The following is a 26,014-nucleotide window of genomic DNA, read 5'->3' as shown; positions in this document are numbered from 1 at the left end:
GAATAACTGCAACCCGTCCAACTTGTAATTGCCCCGATGAATATGTCGTTTCAGTTAATTCTCCAAAGACTGCTAATCAGACAGGGCTAATAGTTTCTTGGCTTATACGCGTGTGACTGTTTTAGGTTCCGTCTGCTTCGAAATAACCTTTTTGGGCTGATTAATCGTTCGGTCATGGAGACGAACGTATTATTTATCTGGGATGTTGAGCTATTTTTCAAACAAATGCTTTCTGGGAAAATGTTAATAGTTTATTGTTGTTTACAGCAGGCATTCGTCATCTATTGAAAAAATAGATTTTTGGACCGATCCCACATTGAATCAAGTCAGTCAACTGTGTTCGGTCCCACAACGGCGCAGACGCCCATTTATTTTACAAAAATGCCAAATTAAAGGAAACTCCACCCACTAAAAAAATGAAAATAGGTCCCATTGAGTGTTTGCCAATGTTGAAGTGTCTTCCCGGCTTCACTGCGGTCATGTTTGTGGTATCTGCGATCAATTTGAGTTTTGGCAGCTGTTTGATAGATTAATCTCATATATCCAAAATGGTTATCTTTGAGTCATAATAAATCTAATTGCTCCTCGGTGAAGATCGCACAGTTGCCGTGTCTATTCCTCTTTGTTCTTGACTTAGAGAATATTTCTGCTTCCTGACTCACAGTTGTGGGCCAAAGGGAAGAAAGTGTTGCTGAGTCACGCGTGCCCTCAATGTGACTGTTCCCCCGTGATAACTCCGTGAAAGTTGACTAACTACTAAGAAGTGCGGTTAGGCTCCGAGATGAGACATTTCCCCTCTTCCGGAATTTCCCAGCATGCAGCTTAAGCTAATTCTTAAACGCGGTTTTTGTGTGAAGCTCTCAACGTGACAGATGGAAAATCTGCCAACATTTATTTCTCTTCCTGCAATCTTTGAGATGAATTGACGTTGTTTCATATATCTGATTGATGTTTGGTTGCTCCAAAGCCAAAAAAGCACGAGCAACATGAAGTCATGGAGCGAGATAGTGAGACAACACCATTTGCCCAGTCTCAGTATTTGGATTAAGGAATAGGGAGGACTGACGTTACTTCAAAAATATCTTTTTTTTTTTTTTTTTTTTACCTAAATGCCCAGGGAGTAAATTCCTTCCCATATGTGCAGCTACTTTCCTTCCAGTTTGGTCCTACTGGCGAGGGTGTCAGGTACTAAATAAGTCTGCCTTGGATCACGTTTGACTTTTTATGTCAGCAGCACCCTTTTTATTGACCTCACTTGTCAAGTGGCGCCATAGTAGAATATAAAAACAGTTTGGGAAAGGAATTAGACAAACGCCAGGGAGAGAAAACATTTGCATAAAAAATTTCAACTCAATAACCACAGTGATAATAAATTGGTCAGGATCGCAACTCAGTCTTTTATTTTTCATTTATTGTCGATTAGTGATGACCTTAAATATAATGGTTTTCACATTCCATTGGACTGCCATATAAAACATAACTAAGGTTGTTACGGTGAATGATCTGACCCATTACCACATCATTATGAACGCTCAATAGTCATCGCAAGGCACCAGACCAACATTTACTCGTTTTTAGCCTTGGTGCTTCCAAATATATCATTTGGTTGCACCCCTGTGCAAAACATTTAGTGACTTCAAAGTTCCTAATTTTTTTTTTTTTTTTTTACTGCATCAAACGCGAGAATGACTTTATTGTCATTATTCAAGTTCCCAGAGGCTTTATTTCAGTTAATGGTTTAAATATTGAGTTGTTTTCTTGTCTGTGTGGACACTTGGATTGAGCCTCAGTCTCAGAGGCTTAGCATAAAGTCATCAGTTATTCATTTTTTTCTTTTCGTCTGTAAGTCTACCTGTGAACTTTTTGTCAGTGCAGCCGCAGTCCATCTTTTCCTTTCCAGCTTGGACTTGAAAGTCTTAACATATGTTCAACTCCGAGACACGGGAACAACCCGTCACCCTTTTTCAACTGAGTTTTTGTGACCCCTTTCAACTATGAATATCAAATGCCTCAACAGCATCTGCTTGGGGACTATAAATGATCGATTTTAATGAAAGATAAAAGAAAAAAAATGCATAGCTGTTTCCTCACCTGAATTGTGACGCATTAATACATTTCATTGTGACATCGGTGGTTTCCTGGAAGTGCGACACGCAACTATCACTATGACATCCTATAGATCGCAGATGGTCGCGGTAGAAAGGTCAAGGTCAATGATGAACTCCCTTGACTGAGCTGGAATGGCGATAACATATAAATCACCTTCTCCATTGAGGCCCGAGCTCATATCACCTCCATGACATCAGTCTGCAGGAAACAGAACGGGGCAGAGCAGGATGTGTGTGCAGCATGTACATCATCCCCGCTAAGGTCATCTTGCGTAGTCGGACTGAAGAAAACACCTGGACGCTTGATGTAGCTCAGTCGCTCCAACTATTGGCATGTGTGACTGGCAGGATTCAAGAAGTTAACTTACTGCTCACTGAACGGCTTTGTTTTTCCTGCAGTAAAGCAATTTAATGCAATCCAGCCGTTCGCTATATTGGCTCGTAAAAAAAAAAAAAAAGCTCACACAGTAAAACACCGGCGGAGGAAAGTATGTAATAAGCCTGATGTAAACAGTAGTCACAATTCCAGGACATTTTTGGGTATGCCCGTTCCTGAGATTGTACAGTTTCAGTTTCTGCAAAAAAAAAAAAAGCCTCTAAAGTCTTGAAAAACTGTTTTACTTTTTCTTCTTTCTTGGCTTTTCATGTAGTATCTGCGACACCAATTCCCAAAGATTGATCACCATCATAATTCGCAAAGCCTACACATCAAGTCCAACGGTTCATTCTAAATCCAAGACAAAGTTTGGAAACCTCAGTTGTTCCATATTCTTTTCCTCTCCCAATCAATCACGTATGACTTCTCAATGACACATTTCAGGCATATCGTGCTCATCCAAATCGGGATAGTTCAACCTTGACAGTGGTCTCTCGTCTACTGTTCGTCATTCTCCTCTTTGATCCATCCGTGTTTTTGTTATTTTTACAACACAGTCTTTACGATGATGACGAATTAACAACCGGGAACAAATAAGAGAGACGAATGACCCTCAACAGCGTGATATGACCACGCCGAGTATGCAATGATGACTAAGGCGGCGGAGCGCTTATGTGTGGCTTGTTGACTTAAGGCTTTGCACGTAACCACACAGCCGTTTCTCAGAGGAAACTGTGGTCATAGTGGGAGTTCTCCTTGTTAATCATGGATCACTGCTCGCTTTCACTCCCATTACAGACAAACCACACCAACAGCAGCGGTGGCGCAGACCGAATCCTATCGGTGACCTCGGCACCTGTATGGAAATATAATGACTTATTATTAAATCTGTCAAAGCGCAACCAAAAAGTTGCTCCAGTAGCTTTGGATGAAAGAGCCGAAGGATGGTTGCCAATCAATCATTGAAAATGTAGGTGACGCTTTAAAAAATAGATCTCTGTCCTCCGAGTGTTTTTTTTTTTTTTTGTCTAGCGCCGGCACAAGGGAAGTGGTTTCGACTTTGCTCACTATATATATTGCTTGACATGTGTAACATATGTGGCGAAGACAGTCTAAATGTACTGTGGACTGAATTTCACTAGGTTTAAAGCGGGCAATATTGACTCAGTTGGGCTGTGTTTCTGTCTAAAAATACAGAGCCAAATGAGTCCCATGAGTGTTTGGCTTCCTGCTAGGCCAGGGGGAACAAAGGACCATAGAGAATTTAGCACTCAGCGTGGGACAGATATGTCTTTCACTCGCGCATTCAATTTCTCTAAAGCCTTGTCTGCAACACGCTCGCCGGGCAGCAGTTGGCCCACTTTTGAGCAAATCGGCGAAGAGGACTAATCGTTTCTAGTACCAGATGGAGGAATCGCTCTGTAAAAAAAAATGTCAAAAGTTCCATCAACTGCAGTCTGACATGTGACACTCATAAAAAATAGCTGAGTCAGCAGAGTTGACCTGTCCTGACTGATCAGAGTCAAGAAAAACGGCGAGGATCGAATTACATCTGGGCTCACAAATGTCTCCAGACGTTATGATTGTAACCCCTGAACCGCAGCAACCGCGCCACTCCGCTTCCATCCAGGATCAAACCTCTCTGGATTTATTATGTCTTTGGCGCCCTAGGAGACAAAAAGGGAACTGTTTACCCCGCTACAGTTGTGTGTTATGTTCATGTCGAAATCCATTATATTCTGTGTAACTGAAGGCGACTTGAACTTTTGTGTTGAATCCAAAACTGAAGACGCTTTCAACAGAATCCCAAAAAGTCCAGTTATCTTGGATTCAACATTTACAAATTGATCATACAAATAAGATTATTATAATTAGATTGTATTTCATCTGCTAATTTGTCAATGTGTCACATCCAGCTAATATACTTTCCTGAAGTTCTTTCTCAGTAACCTTTTTGCTTGACTCGACCCATTTATATTGGGAGACCTTATCCAACCAAAAGCCACAGTAATTCATTTTACCCAGGATCTGGCTGCTACTAGCGGGATTCTTGGAAGGTTGTCCAGACACAGAACATGATTTAATCCAGTCTCAGTGGCGGGTGCGATAAGCCTTTAGACACACCCAGATTTTCACTTGGGGAAATATTCTTCCAGGACCCGCAATTATCTAAGTCATAATGACTTGAGATGTTATCAAAAAAAAAAAAAAAAGGACCTTAATTGCTCACCGATGTTTGGCCTTATCCCTTTACGTGTTTTAAAAGAAAGTGTCAGTGTGTTATTCATTGTAAACTACTGGCACTACCTTTAAGAAATGTCATTTCCAAGGAGCGTGCGTTTCAAACAAAGCATTTCGTTCATTGCATAACAGCCATCGGCTTGGCTTAGAAAGGGAAAATCGGTTTAGTTCCGCCAAAAATGTATAGTGAATAATAAAAACATGTTTTAATACAACATTTCAAAGGTAAAATTTTACCCAAGTTTTGGCATCCATAGCATCCACCTCGCTTGCCTATGCTAACTAATTTTTCTTTTTAATGGTTTTAACATAAAGTTAAAACACTTGGAGTGTTTAGCGTAGCAAAGTTTGAACTATAAAGTGGAAGTTTACTGCCAGATATTAAACTTCTAGAAAAGCTATAATTTTAACTTTACTATGACAGGAGCAGTCGCTGAGTTATTTTTGTATCGCCAATTAGCATAAAGTCTGCCACTGTCGTTTTTATTTTACACGACCATGTTGCCAAGAGAAACGCTCAACAACAGCCGAATGAAAAATTCCCCGGGGTCGGATATTATATTTAATGGCACAAGCTAGGAATCGAACCTCAGGATTTTATTGAAAGAATGACACGAGGCCTCGGTGGCAAACGATGAGTGGATGAGTGCTGCCTGAAGCCTGAGAAATAAAAAGTGTGACCACAATTGGTTTTTGCTGCGGTGCTTTGCCTTACGCTTATATAAAAAAGGATTAATTTATTTTCCTCAGCCCGCCGAGACTTCTTTCACCTCTTAAAATATACTGAGACTGCTAAAACAAACCAAATTCCACGACTAAAAGTCTTTTGATTGTGGCCTCTGTGCGCTATATCAACAATTTAAAAGTAAACATATCTTTTCAACGTAAAAGCAAATAGATTTGAAATACCGCAATCAATCTTTTATCACTTATCAGATGTAAACGCTGTAAAAACTTGTTACTAAATGAAATTCTGCACACTCCATGTCATACTTGGCGAGGACGATCTGAAGGTACGATAGCATCTAAACTAATCTGGAATGTTTGCACTTTCCCCGATACAGTTTGTAGTTGATATTTTCGACGGGGATTTGTAACGCTGCTCGGTTTAGGAAAGCAAAACACGAACGAGTGTGTATTTATGTCTTGGAGTTCTTAAATTTCATCTCCTGGGATTATCAGTGAAGGCTTTCAGTCATCCAGGTCATAGATACACGTATCTGAGAAAGGTAGAATAGAGTCCAAGTGAATTTTTTTTTCAGAGATCATCAACGGCATTTCACAAGACGTCTTTGTTTTATACAAATGGTGAGGATTGAGGAGATGCAGTTGGTTCCAGGTTGATGATGTCATCGGACGTGTTGCCGTTCCAACTGTAGATTTTTGGATTTCCTTGATGAAGTCAAACAGAGGCCCATTAGTCGTGTAGTAAGTAGTTCACGTAGCTGACTCCATAGCCACTTCATAAACTTCTTCCATTTTAGTACCAATATAAAAAAAATATTTAAAAATAAAATATAAGTAAAAAATAAATGTAAAAATTTAAAAAATTGAGAAATAAAAAAAATGTAAAATAAATACAAATAAATAGCTGATGTAACAACACAGAGGAAATGGAAATCTGTTATAAGATAATGTTGTGTTCTACATTCGATGGTCCCGGAATCTATTTTTGAATCGCTCACAAAGCTCTCTTGTCAGCACCCCCGATCCATTCATAAATCAGCCCCTTTTTTTTTTTTTTTTTTTTTGCTAAAAAATGTTTTTGTATCGCTTGATCGAAGTACTACAAAGTTTTCATTGTTTTCAGCTGCACAATTTTTATGTTTGCTGCTCCCTCCAGTCAGACTGATGATCATCGTATTTGGCGTCGCGGCTATGAAATGAACTTTAATGCGTTTACCTAAGTGAGATGAAAACTTTGATTTACACTTGTAATGATGGTCATTTACTTTCCCATTTTCCAAGTAGCCTTTAAATTGCTCGAATTTCATACAGCTCTCCTATAAAACATGTTTTGTCTTGATACTTTGAGCTGAAAATGGAAAACTTAAGTTTAAAACAAATATCTTAAATGCAATTTCACTTCAGGTCACCGAGACGAATCCATTCGTTATTGAGTTGTGTGTTATGATCCAGACTGGGATGCCCATTCCAGACACTTTTTCCAGCTGTCAGACTCTCTTGTTTAGACAGAATGTTCGGAGCCAAATGACTCGATCCTACATCCAGGCGAGCTTCTTATTTATATCAGTCTATTTTCTGCAATGTCTTCTATAAACTTGCAACCCGAGCTATTAGACATGGTTTTGGATGAGGCCACTTTCAAACAAATGTACTGTAGGAAAAAGTAGGTGGTACTTTTTAAATGTATTAGCTGACAAAAAAACATTGATGTCAAATGGAAATTTATTGGGAGAGACAGGAATAAAAGCCACCAGACTGGGTTGTGAATAAATGAATCAACGTGGGCTCAGAGCTCATCGGGTAAGGTCGAATTGAGCAGGGGTGCAAACAATTCCTTGGTGTCTTTGGACTGAATAGGATCATCAGAAGAATCCAGAATTTTTCTGTTCATCCAGTTCCCGGTATCACGACAATTTGTGCGGTCCAAGTCAACTGAAATGGGTTTTACTGGCAGCCAGTAAAGCAAAGCACCTAACCAAATAGTTTGACACGTCCCAGCCTTTGGTGCAGGTTCAACCAAACTTCAAAGCACAACTTCGATTTGGCATGCAAGTGTAGCGCGTTGAACACAATTTCACACATAGTTTACGTTTATTATCAGCAGAAGCTGTTTTTCTAGCTTTATTTGAACTCCTCTTACAGTTCTCAGACCTGGACTGCTTTCCAGCCCCATCTGGGTTTAGGACCTGAGTCTGGAACTGCCATTCGGGCTGCCTGTTCTGTCTTCACGAGTGGCGAGCATCCGCATGCTGTAATACCAAAACAAGTTCAAAGATATTTGCTGTGACTGAACGCCAAGTCATGGTTGTGCAATGAGCTGGAAGATTTACAGTCGCGGTCGTTGCCGACTGTAAATTCTTGGCTCTTATTGTGATTTGTAATTTCCGTAAATGTGATGAGGTTTAATAGCTTTCCGTATGACGAGTGAAAGAGGACCCGACCGATACCGTTATGTCTTGGAGACCTTCTTTGCAATCAAATATCAAAAGAGGGAAGAGGATTAAGATCATTTGTATGAACTGAGGTTTGAGAATTTTTTAAATAAATGAAGGATTTTACCTTTATAATGGATACGAAATTACGTTTCTTTTTTTTAAAGACGATTCTGATTTTTGGAACTAAACCGATGAATCACACGATTAATTGAAAAAATGTATAATGCATAAAATAACATCTTCCCCCTCAATGGATTTCCATCACATTTCTTTTGTAACATCGACTCTAATAGATAAGCTGGGCTAGTGGTCAAGCATGCAACATTTTCTGTTTGGTGTAATTGACCGTAACTGCTCGGAAACACGAGCTTGTTTTACTTCCAGCAGACACAGAGCGGAATAATCCGTCTATGAACCGCACGTGCTCACATTTAGCAGCTTATTCATCGGGATCATCTGGGATTTAATTGAACATGTATGGCCACCATTTGATACCCCAAACATTTTTCCATGTGCCTTTTAAAATCAAGCTCAGTGTAATCTCGGCCGAGGTCTTAAGATTGCTCTTAAGTCACCCAGAGCAAGAAGTTAGTCGAGGCCTGCCGATGACATCGAGCTTGCTCTCAGTGTCCGATGGGGCAGCTGTGAGCTCATGTTGGAAGGAAGTCACTTCGCCATTGGAAGTCAACGACATCTGGCTAAGCCCATGAAGAAAGGCAGGATGCGTGCGAGCCAGGTATCTTTGTAAACGATGGAAAAAGCTCATCATGCTTTGGAGCGCACGACAGAGCCCCGTATGCGTTCCGCCTTCTCTGGCGTCCCCGCCTTGACTCGAGCACCTTGTGTTTCCCGGTGTCATATCCTAATCCGTGGGAGACGCCCATGGAGGTTCAGGATCTAGGTCAGCAGCTGTCAACTCTAGTCTGCCGCCTTTCCAAAACGATGACGCAAGAGAACATTATCAAATGTTTATCTGACTCTCTTTCCCTTTCATTTCTTCTTCCCGCCAGCGACGGGGCGGAGATTTCTGGTCTGTTCTGTTTAGAAAAAGTCATGCATTGACTTGTGTGTACATTTATCACAGTTGTAATAAATGATCTCTCTTAGGTTCTATGTTACCAAGTGTAACAACAAACGTTTTTTTTTTTTTTTTTACATTCTCATCTGAAGGGAAGATTTATGGTTTAATTACCGTGCAAGTTCCTTGGTGTACTTTGCAGAATTGATCTGGTCTTCTTGGTCAGTATCTTGATCTGTAGGATCCAGATGTGTTTTCGCAAGGATGAATGTCAAAAAAGTTTCTAAGCCTCGACATCTCAGGTAGAAGTGTCTGCCTGACTGTCTGAGGCACGCGACTCCCCCACGTCGCTCACATGAGCTCAGCTTCCAGGTCGCACAACACGGGCTCAAGTAATTGACCCAAATCAAAACGCTGGGGGGAAAAAAAATGCACGCCCGGGGTCAAGCTTTGTTCTTCGACCCTAGTTTTAATACTTCCTCTGGCCTTCAGTCCAGACAAGTTCATTATCTTGTCAAGCAGAGTAAATAGGTAAGCTAACGTAGGCCTCAAGGCAATATCGTTTCCTCTGCGGACCTGGGATCGTTTTTCTCTGATTGTTTTTTCATCTAAGTGATGAATTATCTTTTCTTACCAAATGTCTTTTGTATCATGAAAAAGAATTTGGGTGGATGAGTAAGGGTCACGGCTTTTTGACCTGCAGCAGATGTTAGTTGCGACAACTATGCTTTTATTCTAGATTTCATTTGTAAAAATTGATTAATTAAGCAGAGTTATGACCTAAGACACCGTGTTCATCTCTCAGGAATATTATTTTCTGTCGCGCAGGCTCTCCACGCTTAACCTGATTTCACGCTGATGCACACGCAACGCCGATTCGACGATATATGTGTGGGATGTTCGCTTTGCTCTGAGGTCATATTTTTGCCGTCTTGTGATGATGTGACTGACAGGACCCAAGTGAGACGGGGACCCCCTGAATCCTCCCCTCAGCTGACGGGGACCTCCCGTACCGTCAAGCGTTATCCGTCATCCTCTGGGCCCATCACCTCCAACGCGCTGCCCGGCGGCAACGCCCACGCAACTGAGCACGGTCACTCCCATGGACAAAGAAACGGGCACGACTACTTTCACAGGCCGACCAGTAACAACCAATTCAACAATGTGCTGTCGCCAGCAGGTACATGCACATTGGACATTTCCGCCTGGCCTTGGCACGTCAAAACAAATAACACATCCGAATAAATACTGACACATCCTGCTGTGTCACTGCAAACTGGAACATGGGCCAAAAAAAAATAAAAAATAATATTGGCCGTGTCCCAAACCTGCTCATCTGCATTCTTGCTTCTGCCGAAGAGTCTAAACGCTTATTGGCGCTCTGCCTAGTCTCCCATAAAGAATATACGTAAAGTTCTTTTTATTAGCTCACTTTAAAATGAAGTCGAGAGTAGCGGCGGTATGCTTGTTGGTCGCCTCTCACCTCTCTTTGCCCTCTTCACTCATTCACCCATCTGAAACACCCTCTCGCAAAGATAAAGGCCTGACTGTATCTGCTGCGCGAATGTTGGCCGGCCGGCCGGCAGTTGCTCATTGACTTCCAGCGTGCCAATGGTGATTATCGGCATACGCCCTTGTGCGCTTATAAACTGCCCGTCACTCCGCCGAGAAATGAGCAGAGTGTCGCAGTGAGGAAGGAGGCATGGAGCTCGCCTCCGTTCTAATTCTGATCGTGCTCCTTCTCAAACGGATGTGCGTGTGTTTTCCAGGAGCTAACCTCACCTCCAGCTTGGACCGCATAAAGATTGTTTTCACGCCCACCACGTGCCGCCGGGTGTGCAGCAACGGGCGCTGCTACAATAGCTGTGAGAAAGGAGACGTGACCACCGTCTACAGTGAGACTTCGCAGCAACTGCAGCAGCAGCAGCAACAACCAAAGACGTCGGGCTTTCGACTTTGTGAGTCTTCATCTTCTTTTCCCTTGGCTTGTTTTCTGATTCTCACACACAGTTCCAATATCTTTTTTTTCATTTTACACGGTGAGATGGACAAAATGAGTTCCCAGTGTCATGCTGTCTGTCCTGAATACCAAAGCTCAAAGAGCAGGAGATATAAAAAAAAAAAATCTGAACTGTCAAAGAGGAGGTTGGAGTAGAGCAGATTAAAAGCAGGGTCTGTAAAGACGGGGCTAATCTTCTCAAACACACACACACATTTAAGAGATGGTGGTCCCACGCCCCCACCGCTTACCCCCATCTCTTTGCGGTTTGCACCTCGCCGTTTAACCATTTAACATGCTCACCGGGAGAGCGCGCTAGCTTGAAAGACAAGAACGGGCCCGCCGCTAAAACTGAACAACCAGCATGAACAGGGATTACATAAAATTTATCCACAGTAGTGTCTCTGGGAAGGGAGAAGGGTGGTCAACACCAAGGTCAAGGGTCGCGACCCTGCGTGTTTTTATTTCTTCAGTCGCAAAAGTCCAGCTAAGGCTCAGACTAATTACCGCTTGTGGATTAGCGGTGACGGGTACCGCACACATGCAAGGCCTTAATGGTTACATAAAAACAGGTGAACAATCTCGCCTATATGAATGAGCTGTCTGGTGACTTTTTGGTTTTGAATTCAATATTTTCGGCATCCCGGCAGCAACGTCGTATTCCCGCCACCTCCCCCCTTGAGAATCATTTTTATTTCCCTGTCAGTCTCCATTATGTCAAAGTCAAACATGTATCGAAAGGCGGTGGTGTGCTTCCTGTTATCACTTGAGCGTGCGTTTTCATTAAGGAATGTCAAGAGGACGGCAAACAATTAGCTCATGCTTTTGTTATGCTCCCTAAGCAGTAAAAAAAAAAAAAAAGCCCGGCTTGGGTAATTATAACAGACTCCCAGCACTTGGAAACATGACATCACATGGGGTCCACGTCCGTTTATAGACAAACATCAGCATGTTCCGTTTGGTCATTTGAGTGTTTTTTTTTTTTTTTTTGGAGCGGACACACAAATTGATACTGCGTGAGGCCTACAGTAGGTCTATGAATAGTTTCAGCTCCGAGTGGGACTGGCCCGACGAGTGCAGACTCGTCCTGAAAGAATTTAATAGCCCCCTTGAGCTGATACGATAGCCAGCATATCTAATCAAAGGAGGCCTTTCCCTACTCCTGAACAGTAACATCGCTGATAACACTGAAAAACTGATACAATTGTCTCGTCTTGTCCTCCGCAGTCTTTTGTCAGATCCCCTGTCGAAACGGAGGCCGTTGCATTGGCAGGGACCAATGTTGGTGTCCGTCCAACTCAACCGGGAAGTTTTGTCACTTGCCGGCTCAGCCTCACACGAAGCCTGCCGTTCACAAGGACTCTAGAAACTCCGGACACAAATCTCCTTCCCATTCCACGTACACGCTGCCTCTATCCAATCAACAAGGTACTCCATGTGATACTCAATAAAAACTCATATATGCCAGAACAGCAGCGGTAAAATTGGTCTTATTTGTCCTTCTTTCCCAGCCTCACTTCACCCATCCTTGGTCAAGGTCCACATCCAGCACCCGCCGGAAGCCGAGGTCAACGTCCACCAAGTGGCTCGGGTCCAACCTGGCCAGCGGTTGCCTTCCACCGAGGGGGCTCACTCCGTCCAGCAACGCTCTCAGCCTGGCAACGGCCACGAGCTCGCTGTCGAACACGGCGGCAGACACGTACACACCGGCGAGGACGATTACGCTCGAACACAGCACCGCCAGAACGGACATGTGGGAAGGTGCTTCCAGGAGACGGTTGACGGACAGGTAAGATTAACACCATTTGCTGCTCTGTGTACAAAACCTGGCTGAAAACCCACGACCACATTACAGTAAACTATGTTGCTAACCAAAACAGGAGCACCTATCAAGGCATCATGCTATATAAACTGTTCAAACACAATGCTCCAACATATTCCGTCATATCTGTTTAACGTGTTGTCGGATATTTTCCATTTCAAATTTTTTTGGGAGCTCGTTCTATTGGGCCCAAAGTTTTGTTTCGGAACTTTTTGTACGATGATTTCTAACGAAATGGTCATGATCCAGAGTTAGTCACACTGGACTTGTGTCTCAAGCCTGACACGAATGTTTGTGTGTATTAGATTACATCTCCCATTTTCCACAGTTGTCCTCACTTCTCTTGCCAGTGTAGCCGTTTGGTGCTCTGCGAAAGAATGATTTCTGTGTTTTCACTTGAGTTTTGTAAATCTCCGCTGGCCAAAATCCACTCAGTTCAGCAAGGAATTTCTCCTAATTAGCCATATGTCCATGATCCAAATGCCAGGAGGTCGATGCTTGATAGTTACTGAAACCAGTCAAGCTAAGGTCTTCCTGTTCTCTCTACATAGATTCGACAATTTTGCAGAGCCAATTATTGCCAAACTTGTTTCCGATATTTACCACCGATGCCTTTTTTTGCAGTGTGGTAAGCCTCTGCCGGGCTTAACCAAGCAAGATGACTGCTGTGGCAGTGTGGGAGCCTCCTGGGGTCTTAACAAGTGCCACAAGTGTCCAAGCAAACCAGGTAAGCTACCACTGACCAATAGCAACTGGGTTGAAAGGTCACATGACACAAAGAGATAAATACCATCATCTGGTGGCTTACACACATTTGCTACATTTGTGTTTATACGGAGCTATTTTTACCGGCCGTGATGTCTCAAAGCAAACAAGACCACACAGATGGAGGAGTGAGTCGCCTGGTTGTCCATGTTGTGTTTATTTCACAATTGGGTCCACTGTCGAAGTTTTTGCATATTTTTGCTGTGGCCAATCTTAAACCAAAACCATTGCAACCAGTTCTAGAATGGGCACCCCATCTGTTGCCCAAAGACAGTTGTGAAGTATACTTTATGAATGATAAACACATGGAAATGACAGGTGGAACTTGTTGTGGTCATTTACAAGTAAGCCTTTTGTATATTTTTGTGGAGTGATATTAATTTGTTCATATTCTGCTTTTGTACACAATCACCCAAAAACCACAAACCACAATTTGCCCCCTTTTTCTTTTTAAGTGCAGTTTCCTATCCAGATTTTTGTTTATTGTTGGCTTTTCGGTCAGTGGTCTAATTTTCAACTGCAGTTGTTTCTAATTGGTAGCTATTCAAAGCATTTATCACCGATTTAAACACTACCGAGAACCGGGGAGTGCGGATAATTAACGCAGTCAGTCGTCATTAGCTTTCCGAAACGACTGCGTAACTTGACTATCCCCAGAGTCGTAAAAATTACTTTTTTTTTTTTTCTTCTATAAAAACTTGGAAAGCATATGAAAGCATGAAGATGCAAGTCTGGTGCAAGCACCACCCAGCCTGCGGGCATAACGAAGCGGTCGTTGAGGAAATGAACAAGCGTAAATTCATCTGCTTTCCAAGTTGAGCTGCGGTAGGTTTGAGAAACAGCAGCAGGCTGGTTACATGCTGACAAGCTGGGTGGGCGGCGACACCTCAAACTGTACACAGAGACTCTTACTCGACCTGACAGTCCTGTGTGTTTTTCAAGGGAGGGGGGGCGGGGCTTAATTGCGTACCCACACCGAGGCAAGCAAAGCAGCAATAGTGGCATCAGCCAAAGCCACAAATGTCGGTTGGCTGTCAAAGTCCTTAAGCTGTCTTTAATATCTCCTTAATCAGAAGCAGACATCATCCCTCTGCATCCCCTCCATCCATCATGGATCTATTCTTTCCTCCTATATCGCTCATCTCCAGTCAACACTCTTCCCTTAGCTCACAGATGTTCTCCTCCGGTGCTTTGAAGTTCCAACTAGAAGCACAAGCTCTTCTTCCTCATGTTGGCGGTATACTGTCGGCCCGGGTCACACGGAAAATGAGAAGGAAAATGAAGTCATATAAAGCTTTAATAAGAAAAGTGCTTAGAATTCCTGAGTGTTATTGTTCTCACTTTAGACACTTGGCGAGATGTTTAAGGTGCATTCCTCCAACCGTGGCCTGTGGTTGACAGGAGCAATATGGAACCAAGGGAGAGAAAATGGTCCTTGAAAAATGTTGTTGTTCTTTTGTTCTGTTTCAATGTGAAAGGGTCAGTTGTCAGTTTGCGATATGGGAAGAGACTCGTAGATTTTTAGGGCTCTCCTGCGTGTCCGGTTTTATCCTCAAGAGAAAACGAATCCTTTAAAAGCTCAGAGCCAGGATTGTATTGCGATGATTATATCGGAATGTTTTTTAATAAATCTATATCAGGTTCCTTCAGCAAACTTTTGCTCATGATACTTGGAAGCCCTGCCATTCACTTTGTATTCAACTCACTGTTGGAATTCCACAATCCATTTTTTTACTTCATCTGTCAATGCTGGGCAGCTTCCCTGTTTGAAACGCTCCCATGTATGAGATGATGGGAAGTCTCATGGAAGATCAGACGTTCCGCCCCAGGAACTTAAGGAACCACCACACCCATTTAAGCCACGGCTCGGTCTACCCCACTGGGCCAGCCAGGTCTTTGTCGTGTCATTGCCCTTCCATCCAACTCGCCCCTTTCCAGAATTTGGGAGTTGCCCGGCTTCGTCACTCACTCCTCAGGCGGCCTCACATCATGTCAGAAATTGCCCGTTGATGTATGACGTAAGATTCAGATCTACATCCTTCCATGTGAACTCTGCTCAGTTCCTCAGTCATGGTTTCTAACATTCATGGAAAGAGCCAAATTCTGTGTTTGGAACTGCTTTTGATTCGCTTTGATCAATCAAACACTTGTAAATGGCCAACGAAAACCAGAGGTGCTACAATTTGGTGTGGGAAATAAGCAACAAGGAAACAGATGCCCTGGAATTATTCCACAGCAGCTTCCAATTACGATTTGATAAAGACCTCAAATCACGTTCGTAGTGTTGACTTGCTAATGTATCACGGTGCGCTTAATGAGGACTCAGAGTCTTACCGCAACGAGAAATAAAATCTGATATATTTTCAAACTGGTGTTGTATTTCATAATTGGATGCATGCGATGTTGATCAAATTTTTATGAGGAATTTACCCCTGGCATGTCTTGCTTTGGAGCCATCCCAGGTGGTTAATGCGCCACAGTGAATTGGAGATTAGGGAGGAATGTCGGTCTGTTTTGAATGCGACTTTGCACACCCGTCAACATTAGGCCTCCAAATGCTTGGAACATACTTTCCGCTCAAGATATACGAAAACAACTACGGAAGTTATTTTGGGGGGGGGGGGGGAGATACATCCTACCGGTTATCTCTGGTGTTAAAATGTGGCACAAAGTAAAGTTGATGGAAAGCAGCCGTGCAAATCATCATTGCGTGTTGGCGCGTGCCAGGGAGACTTTAAAAGCAAACAGCTTCCCTTCGAGCTGTTCTCTCCAATCAAATGTTGACTCCAAGGCCAAGAGGAGAAGGCTTTGGCATGTGACGGGGGTCAAAAGACTTAATCCGTTCATTGATTAGGGTCCTGTGTGTGCCCCTTGTTTCCTTTGTGCGCCACCAGTTTGTTCCATGGCAGCTTGTCAGGAAACGAATTACCGGAAAAGGGTCCAGGGGAGGTCTTGGCCAAGATGATGCCTGTTTTCCAAGAAAGAGCCTCTCAATGGAATAGTTTGACTTTCTCCAGTTCGTTTAGATCATAGGTGTCAAACCCGAGGCACGGGGGCCAGACACGACCCACCACATCTTTTTATCTGGCCCGTGAAGACAAATTATGCATTGAATTCAGGTGTCAATACTAAAGTCACAGACATTGCAATTTTTATTACCATTCATCTTTTAAAAATATATGGATCTCCAGCTAGATCCACAGAAACATTGATGAAGGTTCTTCGAGTCATGCCGTGACCTGCCCGTATCAGTGAATCAGCTACGAGGATACATTCTAGTCAGGGTGGTCCCGCAGAAAGACTGAATTAAAAGGCCATTTTAGTATAGCTGAAATCCCCATGTGAGCATAAACCCATCTCCTTTCTCAGCCCCTTGCTTGCATTTTGCATAAGACGTCCTTTGATTTGCTCAATAGGGTCGTCCCTGATCGGAAAAACAGATTTAGGACCGAGCCGCCAATCAGGGAGCTCCAAGGGATGTGAATTACAAGTCAGGGAATTCAACCAAATATTATTCAACAGTTGCCAGTGGCATTCACAACACAATTGAATGGAGACAGACAAAATTAGTGAGGGGTGACAAAGTCTTTTGTTAATCTGGGGCTAAATGGATGGACAACAATTGGAAGTGTTTCTCTGTACATTCAGTGGATACAGACCAGTACCGCGTCTCAACTCATTGTAACCAAGGGCGACGCTAATGATGCACAGCTTGAGCTCACTCTTGCAAGTGGCTGCCTGTGAAACTCCGCACAGACATTTTCGACTCAAATGATGGTAGGAGCCAGCGTGAGACAGCACGCATCATTAAGTGATCCGAAAACAAGGTCGGCCTTAGATTTGTGTACCGCACCAGAAACAACTTGGCCTTATTTTTGCAGCATTAGACCCAACTTAACAAAACAATAAGGAAGCTCACGACGAGATGTCTACTGTCTAAATCGGGGATGTCAAACTCGTTTTTGTCACGGGCCGCATTGGAGTGCCAATTATGGCTGTCAACCCAAATAAATGTATGAACGTCTCATATACAGTATATGCTACACAATAAACTGATGAAATTGCTAGAAACTTTTTTGAAAAGTTAAGACAAGTTGCAATTTTAGTATTGACACAAAATTGCGGCAAATATAATTACACTGCGGGCCATATTTAGCCCACGGGCCATACTTTGACACCCCTGCTCTAAATGTTCATTAGTTGGATTTTCAAGGTTTTAATAATCCCAAAAGGAACTCACTGAACTGAAGCAAACATTTCTTGATGCAACGCCCGTAGGTTCACGTTCATGACCATTTCAGATACATGTCAAAGTTGCTCCTGGAAGAGATAGCAGCCTCCTTTGTATTAATAAGCTTCATTGAGACAGACCGACCTCTCCCACTGGGTTTCCCTTGGCATGTGCGCCCCGCTGTCACTCACGCCAGACTTTCCCTGATCCCGTCCCCACAGGAGGGCATGCCCAGCACCCGACCACAACAGCTCATTACTCAGAAACTTTGCAGGCGGATTAGGCTGGTGTGGAGGAACATGATGCGGTGGGCAGACAGGACTGCGGGCGTCACTCTGACACAGCCCCCCCCCCTCCTTTTTGCCATGCCCCCTTCATACTGACCCACTTCTGCTCTGTCAAACCTTCAGGTGTGCTGAACCCACTTGGTCCACTGGGTCACAGTGGGAACAAAACACTTTTATTCCCAGGAAGATTCTATTTGGCACATTCCAGACACTCCTGGGAGAGTGGCACAGATTCATGATTTGGAATTAATCATTGGGGGACAATTCCAGGAACTAAATTATTATTATTATTATTATTATTATGATATTTATATAAATTTAACTTTATTATTATTATTATTATTATTATTATTATTATTATTATTATTATTATAGACTTCATTCACATAGTTGCATCTATTCACTTTTTTAAGTCAAAATTTATTTTTTTAAATTATATGGCCATTTTTGCTTTTTAATTCTCAACCGTAACTGCCCGAGCTTGGATCCGACAACGATGACAAGAAGGACAGAATTACATAACGATTACTCTGGAAGAAGCTTGCAATATTGTGGCTCATCTTGCATGACTCAAGAGCAAGATAAAAGACGTTCTTCTGTAATTGTTTTAACGTGTTGGAAACATGCATACACACACGGTGTGACTTTTTTTTGCTTTTTGCCACATGAATGACCACATTGACCTGTGTGTATCTTTAATGGAGCATCCTGAGGCTTAACCCGCTGGCGAGTGACTAATGACCTGATGTTTTTCAACCATCCATCACCGACAATATGGCCGCACTGGGGCACGAACCAAGTGCTGATTTATTTACCGCAGCCCTCCTTTAATACCTTCATATGGAAACAAACTATTCTGTTGGATGGCAGTGCTGTCATATTAAAAACTAGTTTCATGGGGATCCATTAGCATCTGTTCTGTCACTCCCGTGTGGCCCAGCTGTGGGCCGCCTCATTTTTTCTGTTGCCAAGATGCTCACATCTGCAAGTTATATGTTCCTCTCACTCACGATGAATGCGATGCTTTGTGTTCTTACATCCCTTCAAATATTGTCGTCTTTTTCTCTCCGCAGCGTATGCGGTGATTGCAAACGGACAAGTGGAATGTCCTATCGGATATAAAAGGATGAACGTGACGCACTGTCAAGGTAAGAATCAAACTGCTGTGTTGTGTATGGGATGAAAAAAAAAATCCATATGTTTTCTACATACTCGGACCCCCCGAGGACTTGAGTTTTTCTTCCCGTGTGTTCGGCCCCTGTGGCGTAGAGGTCAAGACCACAATTAGCCTTTCTTCAGCAGCCTTTGATTGAGTTCACTTTAAGTACGTCGACTTATGTGGCCCACACGAGTCGTCGAGGAGATGCGATGTGACTTGCTAGCTTGTCCATCCATCTGTTAAAAAAAACAACATCAAGTCACTCCTGGAAAAGAAAACAGCATATTTCGCTTCATCACAACATCCCAGAGGGGGGATGGCTGTCAAGTGTCTGGTAGGTTAGGTCCAAAAGAGCCACACATGGTGTCCAATGTGTGGACATGAAAGCAGTCTGACCATTTAAAATAAAATTATTTAATATCGGAGCCATTTGGGTTATTTATTGAAATAATAAAAAGTATTCTGAGCTCTTCAAGCAGGTGCTAGTTTTCAGGTTGGATTTTAGATCTGCTTTATTGGCCACAGCTCAAAGGGTTTGACTGAGGAAAAAAAAGAAATAAAACTTTTTTGTAGACAAGGGCACATTTGTCTTTCAAGCAGGTAAAATAATGTATCTTTAATACATTCATGCTTTTTCCTATGCGATAGTTTCAAGATGTTCCTCGGTTGCAGCTGCTTATTTCTTTAATTACAAAAGCAGCCGAACTGCCACTCCACGCCCCCCACTGTATTTTTTTTGGAACGTCTAATGTCCCTTTCAGCTGTTGCTTCATTCCCAGAGGCTTTGCTGCAAGTGCCAATGAGAATTTTTTTTTTTTTTTTTAACAATTATTGACTTTACTATTAAAATTGAGCCGACTAGCTTGCCAACCTCGACCTTCGCCTCCTTCTCACTACCGCTGCATTCCTCGTTTTCTCTGTCTCGAATGATGCACTTTTGCCCCCATAACGTACGTCTATAGTTTTAGACCAGCAATGTAATTGTCTTATCCCGCCCTTGGCTAAAACAGTTAATAGCCAATTTCCTTTACAGCGCTTCTATGTAATACTACAGGTGGACGATTTTTTTTTTTTAATAATAGTTAAGAATGTAAGGTCAGGAGACACCATCTCGACCTTTCACAAATACTTGATTAATTCCATTAATTACATCTATCTTGCATTCAAAGTCAAAAATGATGTTGAGATTAGTGCAAGTCAGGACAGGGTGTCATTGAAAGTCAACGTCAATCCCAGTCAACCCAGCAGCAGACTGTAACAATAGCGCTAATCTCAAACTCCACCAAACGGTGGATTAGAGACCCCATGTGACGAAAGGCTGAGCCCAATCCTGACCTGAACTCTGACCAGAAAACATACTGCTTGAACTTTACATTTGCACAGTCCAGCGGGACTACAATAGCTAAAAGGAGATAAAATAAATTAAGTGTCTGACTCCCGGCTCCTGGCTGGTACTTTAACTTGTTTTATTGCCTCTGGAGCTGAACTGGGACTCGGCTGGTCAGTGAGTGAGAAAAACAAAGCCTCCCTGACCTGGGATGTGTAAAGCATAGGTGATGAATCCACTTCTGTCTCTCCTGCTTTTAAAATGAATGAGCGTCAATTCCTCTGCGCATGTGTTTTCTTCATGTCATCACTCCTCCTGTATTTCATATCGTTAGGTAACTTCAAGCATTCCGCTCGTCATCACCTCCAAGCAGCTGGCATTGTTTTGTAACGATACAATATTTTGTCACCTTTCGAACGATTCCCAAAACTTACGTCATTGTTGGTCTTGACAGCTTTGCATACTCAATGTAAAAGAAATGTGAGATTCATTTCCAGGAGATGGTTTGCAGTTCCAACATTGCCTGTCAGGATGAAACAAAGCTTCAAGGCTAACGCTTTGCATATTTTACAGATATCAATGAGTGCCTGCTGCCGGGAATCTGCAAGAATGCGGAGTGTCTCAACACCAAAGGAAGCTACAGGTGCACGTGTAAGCCTGGTTTCATGTTGGACCCTGCCAGAAGCCATTGCGTCTGTAAGTATTCACTTGTAAAATTGGAGGTGGCAGACGTTTGGCTGGGAAGGCGTGTTACGCTTGGGAACCGGCTGACAGCAAGGATTCTTATGATGTATTAACAAGTACCTAGTTTGAACATTTTCCATTTCAATGATATCATAGTTTGCAATCTAATAACGTGGTTTATGTGAAGTGCAACGATTAATCGACAACTAATTGATCACCAAATTAATCGATGATTGTTTTTCATAATTGATAAATTGTTTGGATTTCTTAATTCAAAATTGGCCAAATGCTTAGAATTTCAGCTTCTTAACAGTAAATGTTACGTAATTTCTGTAGCAAACGCTTGATCTTTGTGTGGAATCAATATAAAGATTTTTTATTTTACTTTGGAAAATAATTATCAACATTTTTGACTGTTCTTGGACCATATCCAAAACGGAATCATAATTCTTTTCAATTTCACTATCAGAAAGGATTTTAAGTAACAGCTTGGAATTTGTTTTGTAAATCTGATTCCTTGATTAATCGACAACATAATCGAAATAATTCTCAATTGTAGCGCTAATGTTATGGGTGTGCTATCTCCGCAGCTGACAAGGCCGTTTCAGACCAGAAGGCGTTTTGCTACAGATCAGTGTCAGCGGGCGCATGTTCGCTGCCGCTTTCTCAACACATCACCAAGCAGATCTGCTGCTGCAGTCGCGTGGGCAAAGCCTGGGGAGATGGCTGCGATCGCTGCCCTTTACCCGGATCAGGTATGTGGGTCCACACAAATATTCTCATCATGTACCCAATCAACAAACACATTCTGTCTTTCGAGTTTTGCATATTTGCTCAGTTGCTGATGTTTGTACCTCTAAAATGCTACTCGTGAAGGTTGTCGGTGTTTTTGAAAGAGACGTTCAGTCAGTCAACACTCTTCATGTCTGCCAGCTTTTGCAAATGAGTTCGGAATAATCACAATTTGTTTGAAGTGGAAAAAGACCAAAAGCATAACAGTTGTCATATTTTGGAGGCCGCACAAGAGTGGGAGTCAGTTTTAGGGTTATCGCTCATGTCCACTGCGAAAAACTCAGAAACAGAAAGAAGTAGCTGAGCCAAAAGAAACACGGGAAACTGTCAACATTTTTCTTTTCATACAAATCTGTCATTTGAGATTTCACGGGGAGAACAGAATGATTTTAGCCAGTGATTTTAAAGAATCGTCATAGATCAAATATCATAGACCTCCATGATGTTGCTTTGACCAGGACTGACAAGTAGCCTCTGATCTCTTAGATCCTGGCTTTTGTATGGCCTGACAAAGAGCTAGTCATGATCCGAACAAAGCACTCGGGCTTATTCCTTGTGACCAGGTAACAAGATCCTGACGACTTTTATACCAACTTTCACCTCAGCTCCGGTGGTGTGCTGCAGATTATATCAAGGCTAATTTTCATCCACGCCTTCATCAGTCGGTCGCTTGTCTATAAAATCCGTGCTTCCCTCCTTTACCTTCTTCGTATTTAGCTGTCTCTACGTTTTTCCAGATTCCTTGTGCATTAGGTTGTGCGTCTTAGGTCAGCTAAAGGACAGTGCAATTCTGGCTTGTAATGGATTCACCATCTCTGAGGTTCGCTGGGCTCCGACTGTCTGTCTAGTTTGCAATTATTAGCAAGGGGTCACTGAGTACTATGTAATCCTCTGAGGCTATTTGGGTATGCAAATATGCAAATGTATTTCCAAAAACCCTTTTGTTGGTTGCTCTCACTGACTTCTGTGTATTCCATTAGACTGAAATAGAAAATTACGCAAATGGCATTTAAAGATGAAATATGAATCACACCTTGTAAGTCTATTGTGGTATTATTTGGAGTCCGGAACACAACCTGAGACTTGGTCAGGACTAAGACTGAGGAGTTGAGAACCATGTAGTGTATCACCCTGCAAATTCGATCAACCGGTACACTGAGTATTTTCAGAATCTTGAATCCTGACCTGGTTTTTGCTACCATGTTTTCCTCCATGCAGATCATTTCAAGGAGATCTGCCCAGTCGGTCACGGATACACCTACTCCCGCTCTGATGTTCAGATTTCCTTGCGGCACCTGGGCCAGGACGATCTTCAGAGTACCGGTTTGTCCTGGGAGGAGCAGAACCCCACGTATCCTCAGCTGCCACCCTCCCAGCCTCAATATCCTATTTACCCACAAAGTCCGCAAATACCCCAGTGGCCCGAGTACCCAGAGTTACCCCGGCACCCGATCGATCCGCAGCAGCCGCACCATCCCTTTATCCCAGACAGAGAAACATCTCGACAGCCTGAAGGTGAGAAGAACGTGATTGCAAATGCAATGGCATCGAGGTTACTAATTATCTTCCTCTTCTTGTGTTCTCCTGCCAGATGTGGAAATTCAAAGACCGGTAAGTTTTCCTTTTATAAAGGTGTTCATTTAACCGACACGTGTCTGAATGTGCGTTTGTTTTTCAGCCAGCTGTTGTGACGGACTCGCCATCCAAATATCCAGGTATTATCTTTAACATTCTAATTTAATTTATTCCTCAAGATCAAGAAAAAAGTATGATTTATTGTCATTTCTATCTGGAGATATATTGCATGTTTTTATTCAACGCAGTATTTCCAGTTACGCTTCTTTACATGCTCTACTCTCGCGCCAGCAAAAACACGGACGGTCCAATTTTAACGTTTCTAATTCAGCTATTGTACTATTTTAACACGAAGAAAAGTCTGGATCGTTTTTCTTTTCAAGTTGCCTGTCGAGTGACAGCTCATGCAGTTGAATTTTGTAGAATAAGCAATGCGTAATTTAGGCAGAGCGTTGGTGGTTGTGTCCTTTTATACCAGACCCAAATACATCATTGCTAACATTATTCTTCCCTCCTTCCAGAAGTTGCTCCAAACTCACCAGCCAAGCCTGATCCAAAGGAAACAGCCCACACAGACTCAGGTAAGATTTATATTATAAAATCCAAGTAAAACAGCATGATGGCTCCCATAGAGACTTTTTTTTTTTTGGGTCACACTTCACAGCATCTACCATCATAATAAGTCAGCCATATTGTTTTTTGGTTGAGACCCGACTGAGCGAGCTCATTACAATTATTTTTTTCCGTCTTTTAGGAAGTTTTGACAAGTGTGCAACCACTCCCTCCATTTGTGGCCATGGGAAATGCATCCCTGTGCAGAGTGGCTACACTTGCCATTGCGAAGCAGGATTTCAACTCAATGCTCTACAGACCACCTGTATAGGTGAGTACCTGGAAGACAGAAAAATGATCAATATGAGCTGACTTTTTGTTCCTTTCTGTAGACGTGAACGAGTGTGAGGATGATCCATGTGACGGAAAAGGGATTTGTACGAACAGCTATGGCTCCTACAGTTGTCAATGCTTCAGCGGATACAGCCAAGCTATCACCCAAAATAGGAAGTTCTGTCAAGGTAAGTGCAAATAATAAGTTGCAATTTTTTGTGGGATGTGCTTTTGGGATTACTTCCCTATCTTGCAGATATTAATGAGTGCAGCATGCCTAACAAGTGCCAGAGTGGTCACTGCGTCAACACGGAAGGATCTTATACTTGTGAATGTGACAGCGGTTTTGCCAAGTCTTGGAGAGACCAATGCGAAGGTGACCTGGACGTTCGCACGCTTCATGCTCGATAATGGCTAAATGTTCATGTCATCTTCCATTTTTTTATAGATGTGGATGAGTGTCAAGATCCAAGCACTTGTCCTGATGGTGGTTGTGTCAATACCGTGGGCTCCTTTCACTGCCGGGTTTGCAGCACCGGCTTCAGGCCAGTCAGCGATGGATGTGTGGGTAAGGTTACGCAAGCCGATCATCACAAACATGTCTGACGGGCACACTCAAGAATGTGATTTTTTTGTGAAAAAAAACAACGTAATATTTTTGCAGATAAAACAAGAATTGTGTTTTGACAATGTTGTCGTCCGTATGGGAAAACTATCAGACATTTTTATTCATCAAATGTCTTGTAAGCGTTCTGTGAGACCGCCACAATGCAAATCGTTTTTTTTTTTTTTAAACTTCTGAAAAGCATTGGGTTACATTCAAAAGCTGCGTTTTCCTAATGGAATTGCCAGACCCAACTAATGGCAACAAGCCCCGGCGGTAATGACCTGCCGACAGTCTGTGATCCAGCATTGGTTTGATTAAATTGCATTTAGTTTTTTTTTTAAAGCGCGATGACTGCCCATGTGTTTAAATGTATCGAAAATACATTTGTGTGTCGACTTCAGACAAGCTCGCCGTGTATGTTTTATGTCCGCCGTGCAGCGGTATAAGGCCAACGTGACAGGTTCAAAAACCACAGCGATGACGGTTGGATCGTACTCGGCCCGCCCCTTTCTGAGTCCATTCAGTTCCTTCATGTATGAAATATCAGCTCAGCAGCCCCGCGGTAAAATCCACAATATTATTTAAACATCTTCCCTTGTTATTGTTGATCTTCTGATATCAGTGGCCCCCGAAAAAGTTTGTTTATAATACTTCAATTCGGTAGAGTCCAAATATTTTCTCTCGGCCACAGCTTTGAACAAACAGCATGTTATTGTTGGAGAGCTCCGACCACTGTACTGTTGGGCCCGTTGGAAGCCGGCAGGATTTGATTAGCACCGCCGGGGTTGGGTGAGGGGACCGGGCAGTCACTGGAGATGTATGAGGAGGGTCAAACGGTCAACTCCCGACTGTGAAGAGGTCGGGACTTGCAAACAAATCTTCTCACTCGACCGCCGTGTTCTCTCGCTGTGGTCTATTAGATTTGAATGCACGTATGGTTGCTTTGAAGCTATTAAGACTCAACCCCAATGTGGCCCGGTTACATAACAACCCGATCGGTGCGACTTACCACATCC

General features: G+C 42.8%; 1 protein-coding gene across 1 annotated transcript in view; it reads left to right on the top strand.

Moving 5' to 3' along the window:
- The window catches only part of LOC147045255 (latent-transforming growth factor beta-binding protein 2-like), a 51,362-nt gene that overhangs the window by 10,002 nt on the left and 15,346 nt on the right, over positions 1–26,014 (top strand). Inside the window, exons 4-19 of the mRNA XM_085932381.1 lie at positions 9,819–10,045; positions 10,635–10,823; positions 12,092–12,292; positions 12,376–12,653; positions 13,311–13,413; positions 19,043–19,117; positions 21,029–21,151; positions 21,730–21,894; positions 23,150–23,446; positions 23,523–23,542; positions 23,610–23,646; positions 24,028–24,087; positions 24,261–24,389; positions 24,451–24,579; positions 24,648–24,767; positions 24,840–24,959. Coding sequence (XP_085788507.1) covers positions 9,819–10,045; positions 10,635–10,823; positions 12,092–12,292; positions 12,376–12,653; positions 13,311–13,413; positions 19,043–19,117; positions 21,029–21,151; positions 21,730–21,894; positions 23,150–23,446; positions 23,523–23,542; positions 23,610–23,646; positions 24,028–24,087; positions 24,261–24,389; positions 24,451–24,579; positions 24,648–24,767; positions 24,840–24,959 — 2,273 coding nt within the window. The remainder of the gene's footprint in view (positions 1–9,818; positions 10,046–10,634; positions 10,824–12,091; positions 12,293–12,375; positions 12,654–13,310; positions 13,414–19,042; positions 19,118–21,028; positions 21,152–21,729; positions 21,895–23,149; positions 23,447–23,522; positions 23,543–23,609; positions 23,647–24,027; positions 24,088–24,260; positions 24,390–24,450; positions 24,580–24,647; positions 24,768–24,839; positions 24,960–26,014) is intronic.

This window comes from Syngnathus leptorhynchus, chromosome 15, assembly GCF_054491065.1.
Source record: "Syngnathus leptorhynchus isolate UIUO chromosome 15, UIUO_Slep, whole genome shotgun sequence".
Lineage (NCBI taxonomy): Eukaryota > Metazoa > Chordata > Actinopteri > Syngnathiformes > Syngnathidae > Syngnathus > Syngnathus leptorhynchus.
The sequence above is the reverse complement of the archived record's forward strand: the minus strand, read 5'-3'. Positions and strand labels throughout refer to the sequence as shown.